The 21,979-nt window shown below is 40.1% G+C and overlaps 1 protein-coding gene across 4 annotated transcripts in view; it reads right to left on the bottom strand.

Moving 5' to 3' along the window:
• The window catches only part of cdh8 (cadherin 8), a 95,650-nt gene that overhangs the window by 15,262 nt on the left and 58,409 nt on the right, over window positions 1-21,979 (bottom strand). For 3 of the 4 annotated variants that reach the window (XM_062440105.1, XM_062440184.1, XM_062440261.1), the window contains exons 3-6: window positions 16,459-16,578; window positions 8,785-8,952; window positions 8,325-8,512; window positions 1,946-2,193 (exon numbers count right to left, since the gene is read on the bottom strand). In XM_062440105.1, the coding sequence (XP_062296089.1) occupies window positions 1,946-2,193; window positions 8,325-8,512; window positions 8,785-8,952; window positions 16,459-16,578 (724 nt within the window). The remainder of the gene's footprint in view (window positions 1-1,945; window positions 2,194-8,324; window positions 8,513-8,784; window positions 8,953-16,458; window positions 16,579-21,979) is intronic. The other variant, XM_062440341.1, reaches the window with a different exon arrangement.

Raw genomic sequence — 21,979 nt, 5'->3', positions numbered from 1 at the left:
TTATCAGCCCAAAGGCTCAGAGTTACAGACTAATACAAACCCTGGCTGGAAGTAAAATCAAATGGTCTTTGGTGAGGGTAATACATCATATTAAGCTCTCCATGACAATAGTTTGTTTCATCTCATCCCCACCCCACCCCTCCAACAAAGAAATCACTCGACATCTGTGATAGATCTCGCTCATCTTGCAAGATTTGTAGGGGAGGGTTCAAATGTATGTTTGGACTTGAAAGAAAATCAAATGTTGAGGTAAATCAATTTGTCGTGACAAAACGCAAAATGGCAAGAAAGTGTTTGTCTGTGTGTGTGATCTGCGAGCGGTTATTTTACCGGATGATCAGCGGCTTTACAGGAGTTGATTAATGCAGGAGATGATTAATGCAGCATTCCATTAGTCACTTACAACTTCTGCTTCTTCTTCTTTCTCTCGCTGAATAAAACTGAAAGGTTGAGAGTGAGCTTTACGAGAAAAAAAGGTCTAACAGCTCTCGAGAACATGTACAAAGGCTCCATTCTGCGGTGGATTTTTTTTTGCCCCGACGGTCACACAGAGCCCTTGAGTAGCAATCCATTCTGAAAATAACAACCTCTCCCAAAAAAACGTTAACAAAAAAAGGTGATTAAAAGCATAATGAACACTATGAGTGTGAGTGAATGACCTCAGGACATTTTTTTTTTTTTTAAATAAAAGAAAGAGAAAAATGAACTGCATGAAGGACGATGACCTGGTGCGTAAAAATGGCAGAATGTGAGTCAGCTCGCATTGCACTGCATCATGCTCTGAACATTTAACAAGTGCCAGGACGGGATGTCGATCTCTGGACAGTTTAATAGCAGCGAATGTGTGAAAGGATCATATCAGCGGGGTGCTGCCATCTACATGCACACTCATTCATTATTTAGACACTTTTTCTTTCAATAATGATGCACTGAAGGAGGCGCATAACAAGAAACTAGGCAAACATAACAAGCTATTAATACTTCACATAATTCTGAAGAAAATATTTTTTGGAGCAACTGACTATGTTAAATTTAATGATACACTGTTTTTTTTTTATAGACATAGGGTGTTAAAAAAGAAAGAAAGCTAATTTACTAAATTGGTCTAACTTTTCCCTTTAACAGAACAAGCCAGCATGGACGAAATAAGGACAGAGAGAAGCAAAAGGATGCCACTAACACATGAAATATACTTCTCTTTTTACCAGCGGAGGGACATCGTGCAACCTCAGGGCTCCATTCCTCCTGGCAATCTCATCACTAAACATGAGGATGCCACCAGAAAAGGGAAAGAAAAAAAAAGAAAGAAAAAAGGTAGAATGAACCAGCCCTGCTCTATAGCCTCAGCCAATCTATGAAACCCAGACTGCTCTCTGCTCGCCATGCAATTACACGCAACCTGTTGAGTGTTGTCCCGGGAATGCGGTCAGCAAGTCGCTGGAGAATTAATGAAATGCCAAGATGGAGGGAGAGAAATTGCCTGTATAACCTATCCTCAAGGTGCCCTTGTGGTATTTCCGAGAATAAGTCACACAAGAGGAGAATACAGCAAGGCTGGTCAGACATTGAAGAGAAGAGAAAGTTGTGCTGCCTTTAACTTTTTTTTTTTTTTTTTTTTTACATTTGTGGAAATGAGAGCAATCATCGAGTCGCTTCCTCACTGCCAAAGACAGTAACACAGTCTCAAAAGGTCACAGGCGAGATTTAATTGCATGCCTCAGTGTCAACCCTTTTATTAAAACAACTCATTATAGCCTGAAAAGACTCATTTGTTAACCTATTCTCTCATCATTTCGTACACTAAAGAGATTTTTTTTTTCATTTTCAAGTACGCCACAGCCTCCAGAGACACTTTTGTATTGCTTTGGTCAGTCGGCAGCAAACGGTTCAGCGGGACAGTTTGAGGTTTTCAGCAAGTGACTGTTAACTGCATCCACTGTCTCACCTGACAACGCTCCCGCTAGAGTCCGGATCTCTGGCGGTGACCGTTCCTATGACCGTGTTGATGGGGGCGTTCTCGTTCACTTCCAGTGAGTACATGGGTTTGGCGAAGACCGGAGGCTCGTCGGAATCTTCCACCACGACCTTCACCGTGGCTGTGTCTTTGTAGGGCAGGCCGCCGCTGGGCTCAGAGCGGATGTTGGTGGCTTCCACTTTGAGCGTGTAGGCTCTCTTGGTCTCAAAGTTCAAAGGCTGTAGAGGGACAAAGTGGAGATGTGGTCAGAAGCATTGTCTTCATTGTCAAGTAGAGGTGTTAATCCTGCTTCTTTACCTGTCCAAATCAAACATGTGCAATACAGTTTTGAGAAGGAACTAATTAGATTTACTTAAGTAATGCTTATGTAAAATTCTGAGGTGCATACTTTAATTGATTATTGGGGACTATCAATTTTTAACAAGCCCATGTTATAATCTGGGGTTTATAGTTTACAAGGTGTGGCCATTTATCAGGTTTTAATGGGACGAGGTACTAAATGTCAGGATATCTAAGCCCTTGTTGCTTCCATTTTGATGTGTCAGTTAGCTCAATGGTAGGAGTGCCACTTCACCCAACTATTAAAATGCTGCTTATGTTAATGCATCAGTAAACTAGTGGCATCTACGTTTTCACAACATCCCTTGTTCGAATCCAACAGAGACCCTTATTGCATGTCATCATCATTTCCATTGTACTGCTCCATTCTCTAAACTAACTAAACCAAAAAACAACAATAACACTTTTATAGTCTCATTGAAGACTCAAAGCGCTTTGCAATACATGCCAACATTCATCCATTCACACACACACATTCATACGCTGATGGCAGACGGTTCCATGCAAGGTGCCAACCTGCTCATCAGGAGCTATACGCCACTTCCTTCCTGTCCAAAGCGCCCCACAATGTTTCTATGCTGACCCATTCACACACACACACACACAACCACACACACTCACACACCAAGGGCACAGCCATCAGGAGCATGTGGACTGCTGGAATTAGGGTTCAAACCACTGACCTCCTGATTAGTGGATGACCCGCTCTACCTCCTGAGCCACAGACACATATGTGATAAATGAACCATTCTGCTCGGTAATTACTTATAATTTAGTTATATTTTGTTAATACTGCTGTTCTTCCATGAAGTAGAATGCAGACTGAACGAGTTTTACTTTTAAATTGAGTATTTTTACAATGTGGTATTGCTCGATTTTTTAAGTATGTGAGTTCTTTCACTTAAAATGAAAAATGCTCTTATAATCCACACATCATAAACCATGTCATATTAGGAACATGCACTTTTACAGTTGCTACACTGAGAAAATTAGCACTTTAAGCAATATGAATTATGACTGTGATTCCAACTTAAAGCCCCCATGTGTCATTTTTAAACTTCAACTTTGGCGGCCCCCAGTGGTGGCGTACAATAAGACACAGAGGCAGACAGCAATGCAGGAGTTACCACTAACAACTACCAAGGAATTATGCCATTAGAATCATTTAAAAGATGCCATAATCAAAAAAAACAACCTCATGAGTGACTGTGATAAAATCTTAGGTGTCTATTGTAGCAAACAGAATTTATTTGATCACCGTCAGCAACACATTTTAATTTATATCAATCAGTCACAATAATTATGATTTTCAGTCGCACAACCTGAAAATATTTCCCAACCTTTATTGGCATGAAGGAACACAAATCTCCCTGCTAATGCGCTCACTGACAGCAGATTATTACAGCTTTCATACTGCTATCACAACAGGCTCACATGAAATACAGTAAATGAGAGCCGTTGCTTATTCAATTCAAATTACACTTCAAAAGGTGTAATTTTCGCAAAGAGAAACACAAACATTTTGTACAGGACATGACATGATGTGAGTAAAATCACTGTTTCCAATTGCTTTACAGTGTTTCCTTTACAGATGGCTCATCATTAATATTTAAAAGAAAGAGGAGAGTCACAATTTTTACTCTCTCGGCATCTCCGAGGACATCCCGGGCTGTCACAATTTCATTTTGAATCACCTCTGGACGCTCTCATACTACTAGAATAATGGGATCAAGTCACTTCCACGCTCCATAACCAGGATTTATAGGGAAATCAAAAACTGGGCCTTGCTGCTTGAGGGGATAGGAGCTGGCTTGGGGAGAAAGCGAGAAGGGCTAAGAGGAGGCCGATGAACAAAACGAGAAATGTATTCAGTCCTAGGAAGGAGGAAAGAGCGAGAGGATTTGTCCCTCAGGGTCGGACAGGGCCAGCGCTGAGAGCTCCAGGGGCAGGTGGGTGGAGGGGTGTCTGGGGGGGGGGGTTCAGCTGTGAGACAGTAGGAGCAGCCGAAGAGACTTGGGAGGTGACCCTGGGCTTTGACTTCCGCACTCCTCCACTCCTGGCATCAGGGCACTGGTAGACAGACCGAAGCCCCTGAAGCCCCACTCCTCCACGGTCGCTGAAGCTATTTGGAACACTTTCATTATTAACCTCCTCTACTCCACCCACCCCACCCCACCCCACCCCCACCCCCTCTCTATCCGTTCCTTCCCTTTCTCTCTCTCTCTCTCTCTCTGATCCTGCCGTCTGTGCTGAGAAAGTACAGAGAGTGTGGCTGGACCTCGAGCCAACGGATTGCACTTTAATTCGGAGGGTAGTGAAGAGTAAGTGCCTGTATGAGGCTGTGTGGCTGGATAGTCAGAATGATTATATGGAAATGGAGAGAAGGGCACGAACTAAGTTTGAATATGAATTATGACTTGAAAGTCATTTACTGGTACAAACACTGGTTCAACTGGATGGCGCCTGGCAGATCTCAGGGTAACTTTCAGAGTGAAATGATTTAAACCACTTTTACTGAATGTGAAATTATTAACTTTTATGAACAAATCAAAATATAATTAATTATTTTTTAAAAGTATTATTACACAACTATAGCTTCAAACTAATGTCCACAATTACATGTGAATATTGCAATTTTAGCCCTTTCATTTCCTTATTGATATGAACTAACAATGAGCCTGAGTTAGCGAATTCTGTACAAAATTCTATAATAACTGAACTGCAAAGCCAAGTGATAATTCTTTATGGTGTTGTCTGTGTGAGTGACCACTTTCATGTTCACACATAGTCATTTGATATAAAACATATTGACTAGTGCAGCTTTAATTGAACAAGAGCATATTTGTGGACTTCTTTTCTCACTTGTTTAAGCACTGCTGCAAACACTGCAAATGACTCCACAGTAAACCCAGCCATTAAAATTGCTTCACATATAGTAGTGCTGCCTCTCACTTATCAAAATATTTCAGTAATACTCCCACTTGCGAGCGTGCACAAACAACTCATTATATTTGTTTCCGGTGTCCTATCAGACAGGGGAAAAGGCAAAAGAGAGAGAGGGGGGGGGGGGTTCACTTGTGTTGGCATATTTAATTACACTAAATCCACTTGAATGGTTTAAGGAAAACATGGTGTAAACAGCTTCTTTGATTAGCCTGGTTAAGTTTGATTACCATCGCATTCAGTATCAATTACAAAATCAAAAAAATAAAAGCATCATTGAAAGCCGCTCTTTTTAATACTGCATTTAACATCATATCCATAGAATCAGAATACAAGTCATATTTTGACCCTTTCAAATTATTAATTCAATAAACGCACGCAGTGCTTAGACTGAGTAATCCAGAGAGACACACTTTGATTTTTATTAGTATGCATGGTGCTACTGCTGTGAAGCTACTGTTGATTATTAAGAGATTCGTGAGATCAAGGTTTAAAAAAAAAAAAAAGAAAAGAAAAAGGTAGAGTTGTGTCAAGGTTTTAAAGCTACATTCTCACATATAATAATGCTGGTAAACAACATAAATGAGGCCAAATGTCTTCACATAGGGAAAGCACACTATACGCTCAGTAACAAAGACATCTTCTCGTTTCTCTTATGTTAGCACCCTGACGCCGTCCTGTCCCGCCCTGCAGCCCCGCCGTTGTCATTCTCCGTTCTCTCTCAAGCGTTCGCGTCAAATCAGTATGTACACACGGGCCATTTAGAGACTTCAAAGTTCAGCGTTGGCTGCAGGGGTGAAAGCTCAGCATCCCACTAACATCCCTCGACAGGCCTGGGGGCTGGCAGATAAAAAGCTTAAAACCCAAACAGCAAAGAATCTCTCCCCTGGTTTGTGCCTCTCCAGCCTCAGTTAGATCAATATGTTTTAACCTTGCCACAAAGGATCTTTCATAATTTGAATTCCGCGTTAGGTGGCAGTTTATAGACCCCGCACAGCTGTTGATGGGGACAGGGTTGTGTTGGGGTGGGAGGGGGGAAGAGTTGCGCTGACGCCTTTTCTTCTGTCACCCTGGTTGGAGGATGGCACTGGTGAAGAGGCAGAACAAAAGAGCAAAAAGCATAACAAATGCTTCTTTTAACTCAGCTCAACTGGAGACACTGGCATCTAGAGGGATGCAAAAACAGTAAGTGTGGAAATGCCTTGCTACTTTCCCAACGCATTATCATCCGTCTTGCTTTAGTGATGTAGGCAACCAACTTAGGGCCACAGAGAGAAATCGGAGCAGACATGGGAAGTGCGAGGCTCTCTGCGGGATACGGAAGTGGAGGTTGCCTAAAAGACTAACACGTCTGACATTTGCTTTGTCAACAGTGAGAGATTTTATGACTTTGTGTTGAGTTTGCTCCCCTGCACTGATGTTTTCTTTAGTGACGGTGAATTGTGGTCCCTGCAGATTGCAATAGCGCTTATACATTCCACCTCCACGCAGTTCATTGTTCACATTTTGACAAAGTCATAGCACAAGTCCTTGGGGTAATGTCATTTTACATCACGACACAATAGCATTCCACATTTTGAGTGATGTATAGTTTTTCCCTCCAGACACTGAAGCAAGCATGACTCAAGACTTAAAACCCTCCATCCATCAATCATGTGTATGATTCAATATATGCAAACATCTTCCCAAGCAGTAAATATATAAACTTTAAATATAGAATAAATACATATATGTAAATATTGTGTTCTTTGGTATCTTTCATGCCATGTGCTCAAATCTCAGTCTGATTTTCTACAGATGTCCTTGAGATACAGCTGTGTCTAAACTTGCTTGCAGGTCACAACGTTATTAAAATGCATTGCGGTTTTCAAATTTAAATTTCACACACTTCTCTGCTGAGCAAAACAAGGGATTTGAAGAAAATATTTCTACAGGCAAGCAACGATATCCAGGCCCAAACCTCTGCAGCTTTTATCCTGGAGGAAATATTCATACCGCATTGGTACTTCATATCTAGAAACTTACATTACTTTGTCTGAAATTGTATGAAAATCACAGAGATTCTGAGATACAATCAGCAGCAATGAATGCATCTTATCCACTACCATACTTTTGAAATCATCGAATGAATACAATGCCATTGATTTGTACACTTGCCTCACTAACATCACATTGTACCCTGCCATTATGCACTAAGTGTTTGCCTCAAGGTTACAGATCCTGGTTTTGTGACAAGGTTGTCGCTAGCTTGTTTCCTAAGGACTGTACACCTGGGAACAAATTTAATGAGCATTTTCTTCTTGTTTCTGAGCGACTACTGCCAATGTACCCTTGAGCAAGGCAATTAACCAGCAGCTGCGACAGCGATGTAACATCAGAGCCAGCGGTTACAATACTCCAACTCTCAGATGTGGATGTGTTAGCAGTGCAAAGAACAACAGGCAACTTTAGGCAAAGTCCATCTGCTTTTGTGGTGATGGTAATGTGGTTGTCAGCAAAACTGAATTTAACCAGAGTTGTAATGAGAGCTGAATCGCTTTGCCTGAAGCTAAGACAGCTCATGGTAATATGAAAACAAGATCGTCTTGTCAGAGTGCATTTCAGAGCAGGGTCGTGACACAGAATCACAACTTAGATTTCTTAGATTCTACAGTTATGCCAAATGTGCCTGAATGTCCACACTCAGAAAGCTCACATTATCTGTAAAAAAAAAAAGAAGGATTCAGTTGGTTTGTTTTGTTTTTTAATATTTAATGTTATACTTTTGAGTGAAACCTTCACTGAAAAGGAAAGAAATTTATTAGAAATCGTACTAAAGTGGCCAAGTATTCTGGAAGTATTTGAGCACATCATTCAAAACTAAAAACATAACATTTGTACACAGGTTAATGTAGCTGTTGCAGCTAACTAGATGGCTTTCTAGCTGGCATTAGTGAGCGAACCTTGTAGCTCCTGGCAGGGGACATTACAGTAACCATGGCCGTGTTGCTGTTGTATTTGCTTGTCAGTTAATGATTTACTGGGACAGAGAGAGTATGAACAGGTGACTTCCATTTTCAGGTCTTACCTTTTTAAGTCGGAGAATGCCTTCTTGAGTTTGCGTGTCCGTAACGATCTCAAACACGCCTTGTTCATCTCCCTCAATGACGTTGTATGTCGACTTGGCATTCTCGCCGATGTCTCTATCATTTGCCTTCACCTTGCCGCCCATTGTTCCTATTGGTAGGTCTTCAGGGATTACAAAGTCATACAAACCTGAGGGAGAAACAAACATACCCCTTTGGTGCTTAGAAATGTTGATCAAGTTAAACAAAATCATAGCAGCATATTACAGTGCTGCATCATCATTAGATATTCCAGCACTTAGAGGAATTAGTTTCTGAGGGGCTTGTTTGATGACATTTGCAACAGAACATTTATTTTTCCCAATTACAACCAATCAGAGAAGTACTTATTTAGAGAGGCAGTAATTTGTTTCTCCTCTTAATTCGATTTGGGTTTTTGAAGATCATGAAGTACTGACTTACTTTTAGAGAACTTTGGTGGATTGTCGTTGATGTCCGTTAGCGTGACGGTGACAGTCGTAGTCCCAGACAAGCCACCCATGTGACCTCCCATGTCCTTGGCCTGAATGACCACCAGGTACTCCTCTCTCATCTCACGATCCATCCCATGGAGAGCAATTTTTATGGTCGCTGGAGTTGGAAACAGTTCATAAGGCATTAATGCAATTATAAACATGATTGATATACTCTGCACATTGTTTTAATGATGCACATGCGAGTATGTACAAGCAAGCACAAGAAAAAGCGAGGCACACATTAGCCTTCACGTCCACCGTACTCTCTGGTTTATAACATGCATTATTTTGGACCATAACTTTACAGAACAAGGAGTCCATACCAAGCAGAGGTAAAGAATTCCCTGTAAGTGTATTTTCTGGGACAGTGGGGTCAGTGTGAGAGTGGCAAGGTGGTCATGACTGGGCCATTCCCGGCAATGAAAATCAGCTGTGTTTGTTTTCAAATGTGTTGTTCTGCTGTCTGTAGTCATTTGTATTCTGATGGAGTGTGAATTATGCTGTCTGTCTTGTATAATCTTGAATATTGTATGCAGAATGGACCTTATTGACTCTGCCACAGCGCTGAATATAAAAAGGGTTCAGCACCGCCATATACGGATAATCCACTCAGGAAACAGAGGCCCGCAGGATCATCAAATGAATATAAAACCCCTCATAAAAGCTAGGCTTTGGCATGACACCCTGCCTTAGTCCTGAGCTGCCTCAGACAATGAGAATATGCTTGGCTATGATGAAAAACATGGGAGGGGTTAGGATGTTGTCTGTGCTTGCATTTTCCCTTCTTAAGATTTTCCTCTGAGATGTAACACAATTTTGGGGTCAGTTTTGCTTTTGGAGGTCACAGGCAGCACTGACGATCTAAACAATGAAAGAATATGAAAGAGATGGAAACGCTTACATACTGTTTGAGTATTTAAGCCTTGTACTTCAAGCCTGAAATGTTATGAATTCTCCTAAAGAGGCCCAGATAATATAAAAAATGAAAATATTTCAAAATTATTTATTTTTGTGCAGCTGGTAGTCATTTTTGCACATAGAGGTCTAAAGGCATTTTGAAGTCACTAGATGGGTCAGATTGGTTGTGGGAAGTCTTGAAACAGTGAAACTACAGATAGGCATTTGTATTTTTTGTCATTGAGACAGTGGCAACAGAGCTTCTGTCATGAGAACTGCTCATGTCCCCACCATATTGCTACGGTTGCCCTGGTTCCCACCAGGTGGGCTCCGGTAGACCTTTGAGGTGTTATCAGAGTAAAACTGTGCATAGGGATCATCATTTTTGATGTACATACAATAAGGACATAGGGTGACACGGTGTCTAGACATTGTTGCAGTATCTAGACCTGCAAACAAGCCTAGAGAAAGTAACAAATCAAACTCATCAATTCCCAGGAACCAACATAGTGGTTGTCTAGTATGGTCCTCCCTATAAAGGAGGCAGGCAGCTTTGATTGCACTATAAAAAAGTACCTGAGCCCCTATTTCACTGATTTGGTGGAGTAAAAGGTGACAATCGTTCTGCTCTCTGAAACATTAATGAAGGATTAATCACCCATTTATTAATGACTGATAAGATATGCTAAATACATTTGTAGTTCAACATTTGGTATAGGGACTAATTATAAAGGGATACTTGAGCCGGGTCAAAAAATGACCCACTCTAAAGAGTGATTGTAAAGAGTCACTTCATCAACAGGACTGCATTGGCGGAATAAGCAATAACCTTGTTTTGTGGATAATTGAATTGATAAGTATCTTATACAATCAGTTTTGTTGTTATTTTGTCTCTTGTATTGAGAATGCACTTACATGGTAAAGCTGTATGATCATTTTCTTCCTCCTTTTCAAGTATTTGCTATTGCTATTGCTTTCATTCCCTTAGCTTGATAAATGATTTAGATCTACACATGAATTAAATAAACAACTGTTTTAACATAAAATGGTGACTGTGGTGACTTGGGAATCAGGACAGCAAATTGATTTGGATTATTTGGGCACACTGACAGATTAGAACCCCAGTCCCATAGCAGACCATAAGTTTACTTTCACATATTGTCACTTAACTTTGTACATAATTGACTTTTCTGTCCACCAAGCATTATGTCTTGATTTGTTATTGTACTTTAAATCTTTTGGGCTTTTCTTCTCTATGTATTAAAACCCAATATGTAGAAAAGTATTGCTACAATGTACCACATTGATCATAAAACATTGTTATCTCAACAAATGTGGAAATATGTCGTTTTATTGCCTTGAAAATGAAAAAAAAATCTGGTAGAAAAGTTATTTAAGTACCTATTTGAACGATTTAAAGGTTCAGTGTATAAGAATTGGCCACCTGACTCAAACATATTGCAGCATATCAACCCCCCACCTTTACTCCCCATATTTTTTTCATTAATTGCTGACATTTTACAGCACAGTAATCCAGTAGAGACCTAATTTATTGATACACTATTTCAATATCGATCCAGTTCACTACGGTGTGCTTTGATGCCAAATGGCTCATGCCAGCTTTCACATAGCTGGTGCAACTTAGTGCAGTTCATCGGATCAGCAGACATGACCACCTGATGTCTTCCCATCTGCAGCAGCAACAGCCGGCTGCTCCGACAGCCATGGTGCAACTTTCCGAACAGCCGTTATTTGGATAAAATGACCACATATTGGGAATCTACATGTTTACATTCTCACCTGAAAAAATATTGAAACTTAACTATGTGACATACTAACAGTCCTAGAGTGGAAATTTCAACACCAGTCAGCCTGGTTCTGCCATTTCTACAGCAGCACTATTTCTTTTTCACCTCCTGCTAGCCTGCAGGCAGAATGGAAACTACAGTGACTCACTATTGACCCTGTGTCACAAAGTGGTATTATAAAATGGCATGGGCTGGATATGGCCGGAACTAGCTGGCTAGCATGCTGACTTCAATGGATATCTCTGCAGCACAATACATACAGGTCTTTGGCATAATGTCAAAACTGTTATTTCCACACATTCTGTTGAAAATGTTGGTTAATTTTTGAGTGTTTTAAACTGAAATTCTTAACACATTGAACCTTTAAAGAAAGGTCAAACAAAACAAGTACAACTCTTCATATGTGATGTACTGTCTCACTTGTCTCACTAGAGATCTCTGAAGGACAGAGTTGATGGACATAAATATGCCATCAATACAACAAATGTGTTATGGTTTTAAACCATTAAGATTCCCTCGTAAATCAAATCTTTTAATGTACCTTATCTCCTTGTTCTGCCTGAGAATGCCTGCAAAATGCTGATGTAATATAAGAAAAAAAGTCAGAATAATGTCTGTTTTGCTTTTAAAAATGATCAAATTTAAAGGACCAGTGTTTAGGATTTAGCAGCATCTGGATGGATATTGTAACCAACTGAATACACCTCCTGCCACCCTCTCCTTCCAAGTGTGTAGGAGAACCTATAGTGGTCGCAAAACCTGTGAAAAACACGAAAAAACGTGAAACGCCCTCCCAAGAGCCAGTGTTTGATTTGTCTGTTCTGGGCTACCGTAGATACAAGACGGTGCGACGTGACGAGCTCCATGGAACAGGACCTGCTCCCTATGTAGAAAAGGTCTCATTCTAAGGTAACGAAAACATAACAATTCTTGTTTTCACTTGATTATACACTAATTAAAACATACTTATCTATATTATATTCAATTTGTTCCAAGTCTGCACTGCTGTATGCCACACCTATGCTTGCCATGCATAAGCATCATAGAATATACTAAACATTATGTAATTGTACTGATTATTGTGCATCAACAAGTTAGGCCTACCTCTCCTCTAGTCACGGAAACAAACTAATACAGATATAAAAAGAGAAATATAAACAAGTCACCCGCGCTCCTTCTTCCGCACGCAAACACACACACACACACACACACACTTCAGTCCTCCTGCTAGAAGCAACACTCTCATCTCTGTTGATCATCGTTAATTATTCAAATTCATTCCTAATCACTGAAAAGGGAGGATTGACAAACACTCATTTCCATAGATATTTGCCTCAACTTTTTTTTTTTCACTGACCATTAACCTAGTGATGAATTGGGGCAGGATGTTTATTTATTTATTGAATGCTTTTCATTTCCAATGTGGCGTCGTGAGTGTCAAACACATTCTAATGGTTGTTTTCCCCTTACCTTTTATTTTTCATTAACATTCATTAAAACATCTGGCTTGCTTGAATGAGCCATCTGCGTGCGCTCCACAATCACACAAAGCACGAATGCTAATCCGTAAATTGTCCATTCAGTGCATTTTCTATAGCCACGTCCTGCGTGCAGATGCTCAGAGATGGTGATGCCTATAGCGGTGAGGACGAGCCCAATTTCTGTGTGTTGAACTGAGCACTCGTGCTTATTATGTACATAAATTTTTCGACTACGTTTCTTGAAGCTTGTTTATTGTGGGCTGTTTTCCAAATTGTGAGCAGACGATTTCCATCTCATTTCTTATTAATGTAATTTCACCATTATTTAATCATATTGCTTACAGACACATGTTAAAAAGTCAGCTGAAAAAGCAATTAAAGATCCAATCTGGAATCTGTTTTGAGATAACTTTATGCATCATGACGCTGCTGAGGAGTCTGCCGTGTGAAAGGAAGAAGTAATTATTATTATTATTATTTAGAATTCATAATGCAATGATGTTATGCAGCAGCATATGAGCACTGGCCCATTTACCATTTAGGACAGCCAATCAGCTGATGGGTACAACTCAAAGCTCTTCTCATGACTCTTACCATTTAGCAGTTTTAATAATTAAATTCATGCTGCTCATTGTTGAACCATGCAGTATATCAAAGATAACCTAGCTAAACAAAAGCAAACAGCAAAAGAATCATTATATTGCCCATGATGGATCCCAGCAATAGAGGCCCACCTTTGTTCTCAGCCACCTACAGGCGTAGTCTATATTTCCTGTTGTGAAAGGCAGTTTTATTCAGCACAGTCCTGGCTGCTTCCGTATGAAAGCCATTAAGCAGATTGCAATCATCTATGTGTAATATTGTGTGTATATAATACTTCAAATTGGTGATGTCATTAACTTTTGTCTGACAAAGCCTGACAAAGATCTCAGTGAGATCATAATGTGGCCTTATTAGATTCATTGGGAGCCACCGATACAGCCAACAGATCTCATTTCTGTTACAACATATCAGATGTTTGGATGATGTTTTTTTACTCTCATTAAAATAATTAAAATAAAATTAATAATAAAAAAATTATAATTAATGCTTTATGCTCCTCATTGTACTGTAGTTATAATGCCCCCTGTGATACACATTGTGGCCCAAGCATACTGTTAACGTTTTGAAACAGAAGTGTGCAGCTGTAGAGGGAAAGAAGCAAGATTTAACAGCAGCCTCATGCAGAAGATCAACTGCAAACATTTCAATAAACAGATGGGCTGAGTTACCTTGAGTCATGTTGTTGTTACACAACTTTTTAATTTATAACCAACATTGTCAGCTTCACTTTAGTGTGTATTTTGTAATGTTGTCCCTTATGGGCTTCCTGGAAAAGAGGTTATGGTGAGCATGACAGTGTAAGCATATATAATGCTTAACACCACCCTCTTTAGTATAGTCACCATGTGGTCCTCTGATAAGTGCTACTGCTGAACTAAAACACTTTTTTTGTCCTTTCAGAGAATTTTTTGCAGTTTTAGCCTGATGCACAGCAATAGAGCAGAGGGATTATCTCAGGTGGGCCAGCAGGTGGGGAAGCTGTTGCATCTCCACCTGCTGGAACGTGTACAACCTGTAGCAGCTGTGGACAGTGCACATGTGCATTAAAAAGCGGCGCCACTCTCTCTCTCTCTCTCTCTCTCCCTCGCTGCTGTCATCTCTCTCTCTTTCATTCTTTCATTTAAATCCACAGTGTTGGCAGCGGAGTTATCTCTGCTGCCAAAACTCAGGCATCATTATAAATGAATATGAATAAATTCTTTTATTAATGATAATATGATCATCGTTCAATGAAAACAAACTGAATGGTTAAATCCCTTATTGCCCATACTGATGGCTCCCCCGACCTAAAAGCCAAGTTAGAGAAGCTTCTGCTCGTCTGTAGCAGAATGCGCTGCACAAATACTGATGTGTGTGTGTGTGTTTTGCTTGTGTTCACAGGTTTAGAACTAGTCACTAATGTCACAGTCAAAAAACAACATTTTGGATGGATTTCTATTCTACATTTAAATATTCAAACATTTTCATTCTGTTATTTGCTTCCAACATAAATATATGAATTTAAATTAATCTTATTGTTCATATTCCTTTATGTGAATGTCAGTCTCTCTAAATGCCACTATAAGAATATTTTTTATTGTCTACAGAACAAATGAAATGACTCACAATGTCATGTTGTGAGTGATAAGATGTGCTCACATTAGCCTACTTGTCATCTGGTGATAGTGATAGGCAGCAATGTTTTCATCTATTCTTTATATTCTGTCTTTCTAAGGTGTTAAATGTGTCTGCAAGTTGGAAATTTAAAGTCTAACTTAAGTCTAACCCAAGTCAATAATTTGCCAATGCAGAAACAGGTTTTGAGATGGATGAAGGAATTTTTTTCATAGAGTCCTGGCAGCCGTAGATTTCCATTCCATTCAGTATGGTATACAAATCAGCTGGATTGGAAATATTTAAGGGTTTTAAGTGTTTTACAAAACCTCGTTGCTCTCAGCCGAATGGGAAAACTGCAATAATAGTTCTATTATATGGTTATGATTGGCTCAAGTTACCATATAAATATTTAATTTGAGTAATTAATACTTTTTTTTATTGTATTCGGTTTGCTAAACAAAGTGTAAACATTCAGTTGTTCGTAGGTGGCTTGATACACCGTCTGACCTGAACTCACTCTGCGCCTCACAGTTGAGACCATTCATATCTGCATCTAAAGTGTACCGTCAGTTAGAGCCCTCTTAAGGCTAAGTTGGACATACTTACCTAATGACTCGGTCAAACAGTGATAGCCCACTTCTTGACCTGAGGCGACCTTGTAAGCTCATTTATCTAAGTCGAAGCAGGTAATGAAAAAGGTTTAAATACGAAAAGGTTCTGGCCTGATGTGCTTGGCGCTGTCTAGAAGAAAAAGACTATTGAAATAATCCTTAGATGTAATCACTGTCTTGCAGTATAACCAATTTCTTTCTTTTTTTTTCTCCCATTAAGGGCGTGGCATTCATTCATTACATTTTGCAATACATTGTGCCCTCCATTGATTGGAAACAGACAAAGGATTTGCACATTGTATTAATAGCTCCCATTAAATTTAATGAAGCGACATTTCGGTCTCACAGAGATCTTCGTCAGGCTTTGTCAGGCAAACAATGAATAACAGCACAAAGAGCTCCACTGGTTAGACCCTCACAAAGGTGTCCTCCTTTTGTTTCCTTTTTTTTAGAGTCAACATTGTGGTCAGCCACTGTGGTTTTACATGTGTTCCATTTAACATGCTATCTGAATCAGAAATCTATTAGTTGCAGTTAGCAAACACATTCCTCGCACAGATAGCACCCACACCTGCAAACTTATCTTACATTTCTAAAACTTCAACAAGCACAGAACTGCATTTACCTGAGTTGGGGTCTACAGAGAAATATGGTTGTCCCTCCAGTATGCTGTAGACCAGTTTAGCACTGTTCCCGTATACTGGGTCATCAGCATCTGTGGCTGTTACCCTTGTCACTGGGGTACCTGGAGAGGAAGAAAGATAAATGGTTATGAACTCTTCTAGCATTCATCTCCACAATATCATACAAGCTGAGCCTACAAGAATCAAACTATTTAAATGTGAGTTGTTTTAAAATCAGGTCCCATCTGTATCGAACATGCATGATATTTGCAATGCATTCCCAGTTGTGTTACTTTGACACTTAAGCAGCGTATAATACTCAGTGTTTTAATGTTTAGTCTGTATCTATATACAGTGTTTACTTAAGTTAGTAACTACAATGAAATAAGGATCAAATTTCATGTTTCTCTTTTTTTAATCTAAAGGAAAAAATACATATTTGAACAAGCATGTGTACCCACAAACACTATATTTGTCAATGTGTTACCATGTGCCTTTAACTCATCTTTCACTTTGTGTGTGTGTGTGTGTGTGTGTGTGTGTGTGTGTGTGTGTGTGTGTGTGTGTGTGTGTGTGTGTGTGTGTGTGTGTGTGTGTGTGTGTGTGTGTGTGTGTGTGTGTGTGTGTGTGTGTGTGTGTTGTGTGTGTGTGTTTATGTGTTTCCTCCTGCATCAAAGTGTCAATTACGTTTGGCAAATGTGACATGGCTTCAGATGAAATATCTTATAATGTGTGTTTAGCTAACTGGGCAAAACCGGCCGTGTCAGTGTTGATTAGTTGTGTAGCCTCTTGTAATGCTAGCCTCTGCTAGACATGTTAGCTAGTGTGCAAATCAACATGACAGTGATGGATGTGTCACGTACTTATTATAACACAGCGGCGAAAGTAAGCACGTCTACTGATGGCCACACTTTGATGTGCTTTTCACAGCTCCGCTCTACAGTAATATACACTCAAAAGCACTTTGTTTGTGGGTTATAAGATATTTCAAAGTATGCCTTATCGCTTTAAACAAACTTCAAACCTTAACATTCAAAGAAAACGCATTTGTGAAGAGTTAGCCCAATTAAAAGTTTGGCTACATTAGTGTAACTGTTGGCACATGTATTCTTCAAATGCTGCTCAGATATCACTATTCTTTTACATAATACAGGCGTAATTAGCCATTACCTTCACATCAACAGCACTCAATATAGCAGAAATTAGATTCTTTATTAAACCAGCTCTATGAGGTTTGAAGAAAATGTAGGCAGGGACCTTCATCAATATATCAACTGTGCCAAACGCTCAAGGCAAATCACAAAATAGATTAGTGACAATTCAATCCACCATTCACTGCTCCATTAGAAGGTATCAGGAAAAAAAAATACACTGAAAAGCTGAATATAGAGAGACTATTAACGCAATTAAACTCATGCATTTTATTTCCCAGCGACCTAGCTCCTCATCGCTCTCGGTGAGAGGCGAAGACAAGAGAAGAAAGGAGAGAAAAGAGGCTGACATGCTGACAGTGAGCAACACACTGGCAGGAAGTTACAGATGGTATGGTAATTGATTCTGTGAAAGATGTTTAGAGGTGTTCTGACAACAAAAGGGAGATGTCCCTCGCCGCAGACGGCACAGGTCCTGCCACAGGCACCTCAGTCTGTCCACTCTAGACAAAAAAGGCTTGTAGTCAAGACCAGAGCCAAGTGCCGGTTTTGGCTCTGACTTTGTGATTCAGAGGTTCCAGTCATAAATTAAAATATGGAAATAAAAAAAAATGCCATGCCAGATGTGACGGAAACACTGTCCCTGTAAAGTTTACAATGTGCAACCCACAAATTAGACATTTGTATTCTGCTGGCACGCTGTCTTTCGCTGCTTCTACATCATTGGAACAACCCCCAACTGACCTGCTGCCACAGTGACAATAAAGATGTTTTTCTCTCAATGATGACTGAAGAAGTACTAGAAGTTCATAACAAACTCTGGGAATACATATATTAAATGCAAACCAAAGCATTCCAGCACAACATAACTTCAAGACAGAAAGGGCTTCTCACAACAACAATACCGCAAAGATGTTTTTTACATCCGTGTGATACCGTTTTTGAACTTATCTTCCTCTTTATGCCGTCAGCTACACTTGTCAACGATTGATTAATAGTCACCGCTGTGTCTGTGGTCTTGTAAAAGCAAAACAAAGCAAAAGCCACCTTTGCACTCTAACTGGAGTAGCCGTTTCACTGTTTGGAACCCAATTATTTCACAGTGAGAGAGCCTAAAGTGGTCCTCCGAGACACGTGTTCTAGTAATTCATAGTCTTATGATGACCCATGCTGTTGTGTTGCCGAAGCTTACCTTGTACATTCCATACTGCCTGTTACACCCCGTGCCTTTTGCAGTGTTTAGATCACAGCGGATCAATGAGCTCTCTTGCTTTCAGTGTTTCAGCTTGCTGTGATTGCACCAGCTAAAAAATATATTATGTTAACTTGAAGACAGCTGCTGGTAGACTTTTTCTCTACTTTAAAATAACACCACAGTATGAGGTTATCCATGTCTGCTGTTCGCAGCTCTGCCTGAAAACCTGGCATTATGCGGAAATTTCACTCAAACTTGTTTGATAAGTAAATAAAACATCAAACAAATTGGTTGACAGAATGTAAGGAAATGTAATTATATGAATTATATCCCACAGATGTGTGCAATAATCCAAATTGGTGCGCTCATGCAGTACTGCCGAGAAGCAAATTATATCCTGTGTGCCATAGGTGTTTGCCAATTGTCAAATGAATAAAATGAAAGACAGCTAAGGAAATTGCACCTCCTTTTTTCCAGAGATACAAAGCCTTATCTCCCTTAAAGTTAAATTACTACTAGTACAGAGGGAGAAAGCAGCCATCTACACATCCCTAATTATGAAAAGTACCTTCGTACTTCTTAAAGGTGTCTGACTATTGCAAACAGGCTTTATAAATTTGGTTACACTATGGATTGAAGTGGGGGTGTGGGGGTAGAGGGTAGGAAAAAAATCTTCATAAAAACAGTGGAACTGGTGAAGCATGAAATAGCTCCCTCTTTCTTTCCCTCCCACAGGGGTAAAATGCTCCTCACTACCCCTGATAAAAAATGAGGGATTAGGAAAGCCAGTGTTTTGGTCCTGTTTCAAATCAGTGCAGATTAGCTCGTCCTTCCCCTTGATAATGCACAGAAATTTCAGGGACACTGCAGAAATGGATGCAGCTGTAGGCCAGGCAGTGGGCACAGAAACTCAATTGTAGGAGGAATATTGTCTCTGGCTTTTATTTGAAGCCTGTAGCATTGTGGCAATCACAATAATAGCAACACAACACCTATAAACTTCCAGGGATGAAAAAGCTGAATTGCTGCTGAAAACAAAAAGCCATGCAGGGAGGGAATTAGGTATGTAAAAAGCCTACAATGGAAAATGAAATATGCTCAGACTGCAGCTAATGTCCTGTGCATTCCACAGCCCTGGCAACTTTTCTACCTAAAAAGACACACAATTCTTAGTCAAACCTGTTAGAGATTTGGACGTCGGTACAGTGAAATCATGCCATTCCCTGTCTAAGTGGATGCGTCTCACTTTTCTCCTGCTGTCTCAGAGATACCCAGATGCTGAATCATTGCATATAAGCTTCTCCTGGGAAGGCAAATCTTCCTCTGTTTGTTTGGGCAGTAGCCCTCAGGGTGACACGCATTAAGCATGTATGAAAATACAGCCTGCGTTCACGGTTGTTTTCCCACACTAAGTGTAATCTCATTAATCACATCCTGAGGTCCACAGCATTTAATACCACACCAATAATTTAAACACACATCATTTTCAAAAGATGCCATTACTGTATATGATGCATTTAGATCAGATTTACAGCTGGTTCGAGGGCCTGCAGTTTCTGAAGTAGGCCTGGAATAAAGACATGGGGGGCTAGCCTTCTGTTTTATCAACCGACAGAAATAATAGGGCACACACTTCCCATTTACTCCGTACACCGGCTCAGTGATAGGAAATCAATAGGAATCTTCCTTGAACCAGAGAGGGGATAAATTGGGGGATGCAGTACGATGTGACACACAATGGCCGTGGAAGGACATTGCAGCTTATTCCTCTCACACATTATCCGGCGACACAGCTTCATCTGTATAGCCTGCTTAGTTCTTTAGAGGCACTGCAAGGATAATCAAACGATGGAGGGTCGCAGCTTTGATAGATGTAGCTTTGAGCTATCACGAGATGCTCATTTGCAGACACTTACTGTACACTGCAGGGTAAGGAGAGAGAAAAAGAGAGAGAGGGAGGGTATGAAGTTGAAAATGTAACACTTGGTTACAGCTTTGTCCATCACAGGGTTTCGGCATAGTTTGATATTTGTTTGGAGTATAAAAATACTAAATTTCCAGTTGAAACACAAGAAAATACAAAGAATTGAATGAATTATAACATCAAACTCCAAAAAAAAAACCTGCAAATATAAAGCTCGTTGTTTGAGATATTATTCACAGTGCAAAACATTGCAGCACACAAAACTATTACAAAGCCTTCATTATAATATGATTGTTTGCACAAAAGGTTTTATTTTCCAGTTGATGTAACAAGAACATGAGCTGCTTTTTCCCCCCACTGCTCAGAATTCACCCTCAGCATGCTTAGTACAATCCAGGAAGCCGCACCACAGGGAAGCACTCTCAGCTCAAGTGCCATCATACCTATAATCACTCAAAAGAATGTGTCATTACAGTTCATTTGCGGTAATATTTGCTAGAATGCCATACTTCTCCTCCGTATCCCTCCATCCAACAAGCATGGCAGCCGTGTAACATCTCAGCTATGCTCAGCTTGGACCAGCTCAGAAGCGTGAAGGGTAGAAGACAGGGGGCATTCATATGTATGCAGGCACTGAGCCATAGAGAAGGGATATCACTGAGGCATGGGGAGAGCTGTGAGCTGCATGAGGCGTGGGGCTAACAGTGCCCTGCTGTGAGCCCTACCCGGGTAAAACAATACTGTTTATGTCTGACTGGCTTTAGGCCTACACTGCAGGGGTCGAAAGACAGAGGGAGAAGCGCTGGGATAAACAGAGAGGGGCAGGGGGGCGGCGGTATACATACAGTAACAGCACCAAAGTCAAGGTGGTGAATATGGTATGCATGAAGCACATTTTAGATGTTAGAAAGTTTTCTTTAATAAAAAAAAGAGGGGGTTTTCAAGGTAACAAACCTTTGCAAGGACATTTTGGAGGTACAGCTAAGTCAACACTAGCTATAAGGAGTTAAATCAGTTAATTGCTCCTGTGTTAGAAGAATTAACAAGACATGGCTGTTTTTGATACTTTATTGAGAAAAAAAATACATTATTTTATATAATATCAGCTTACACACAAAGTAGGTAACACCACTGACACTATCATCTAGTAGCTTTTAACTTATGATGGACTGTTCTGCTAAACAGCTGCCAACAAACCTCTTCTTCAGCCAGTTATGTAGCTGCTCTAATCAATATTCTTATCTTAAGAATTG

Source organism: Scomber scombrus, chromosome 1, assembly GCF_963691925.1.
Source record: "Scomber scombrus chromosome 1, fScoSco1.1, whole genome shotgun sequence".
Lineage (NCBI taxonomy): Eukaryota > Metazoa > Chordata > Actinopteri > Scombriformes > Scombridae > Scomber > Scomber scombrus.
The sequence above is the reverse complement of the archived record's forward strand: the minus strand, read 5'-3'. Positions and strand labels throughout refer to the sequence as shown.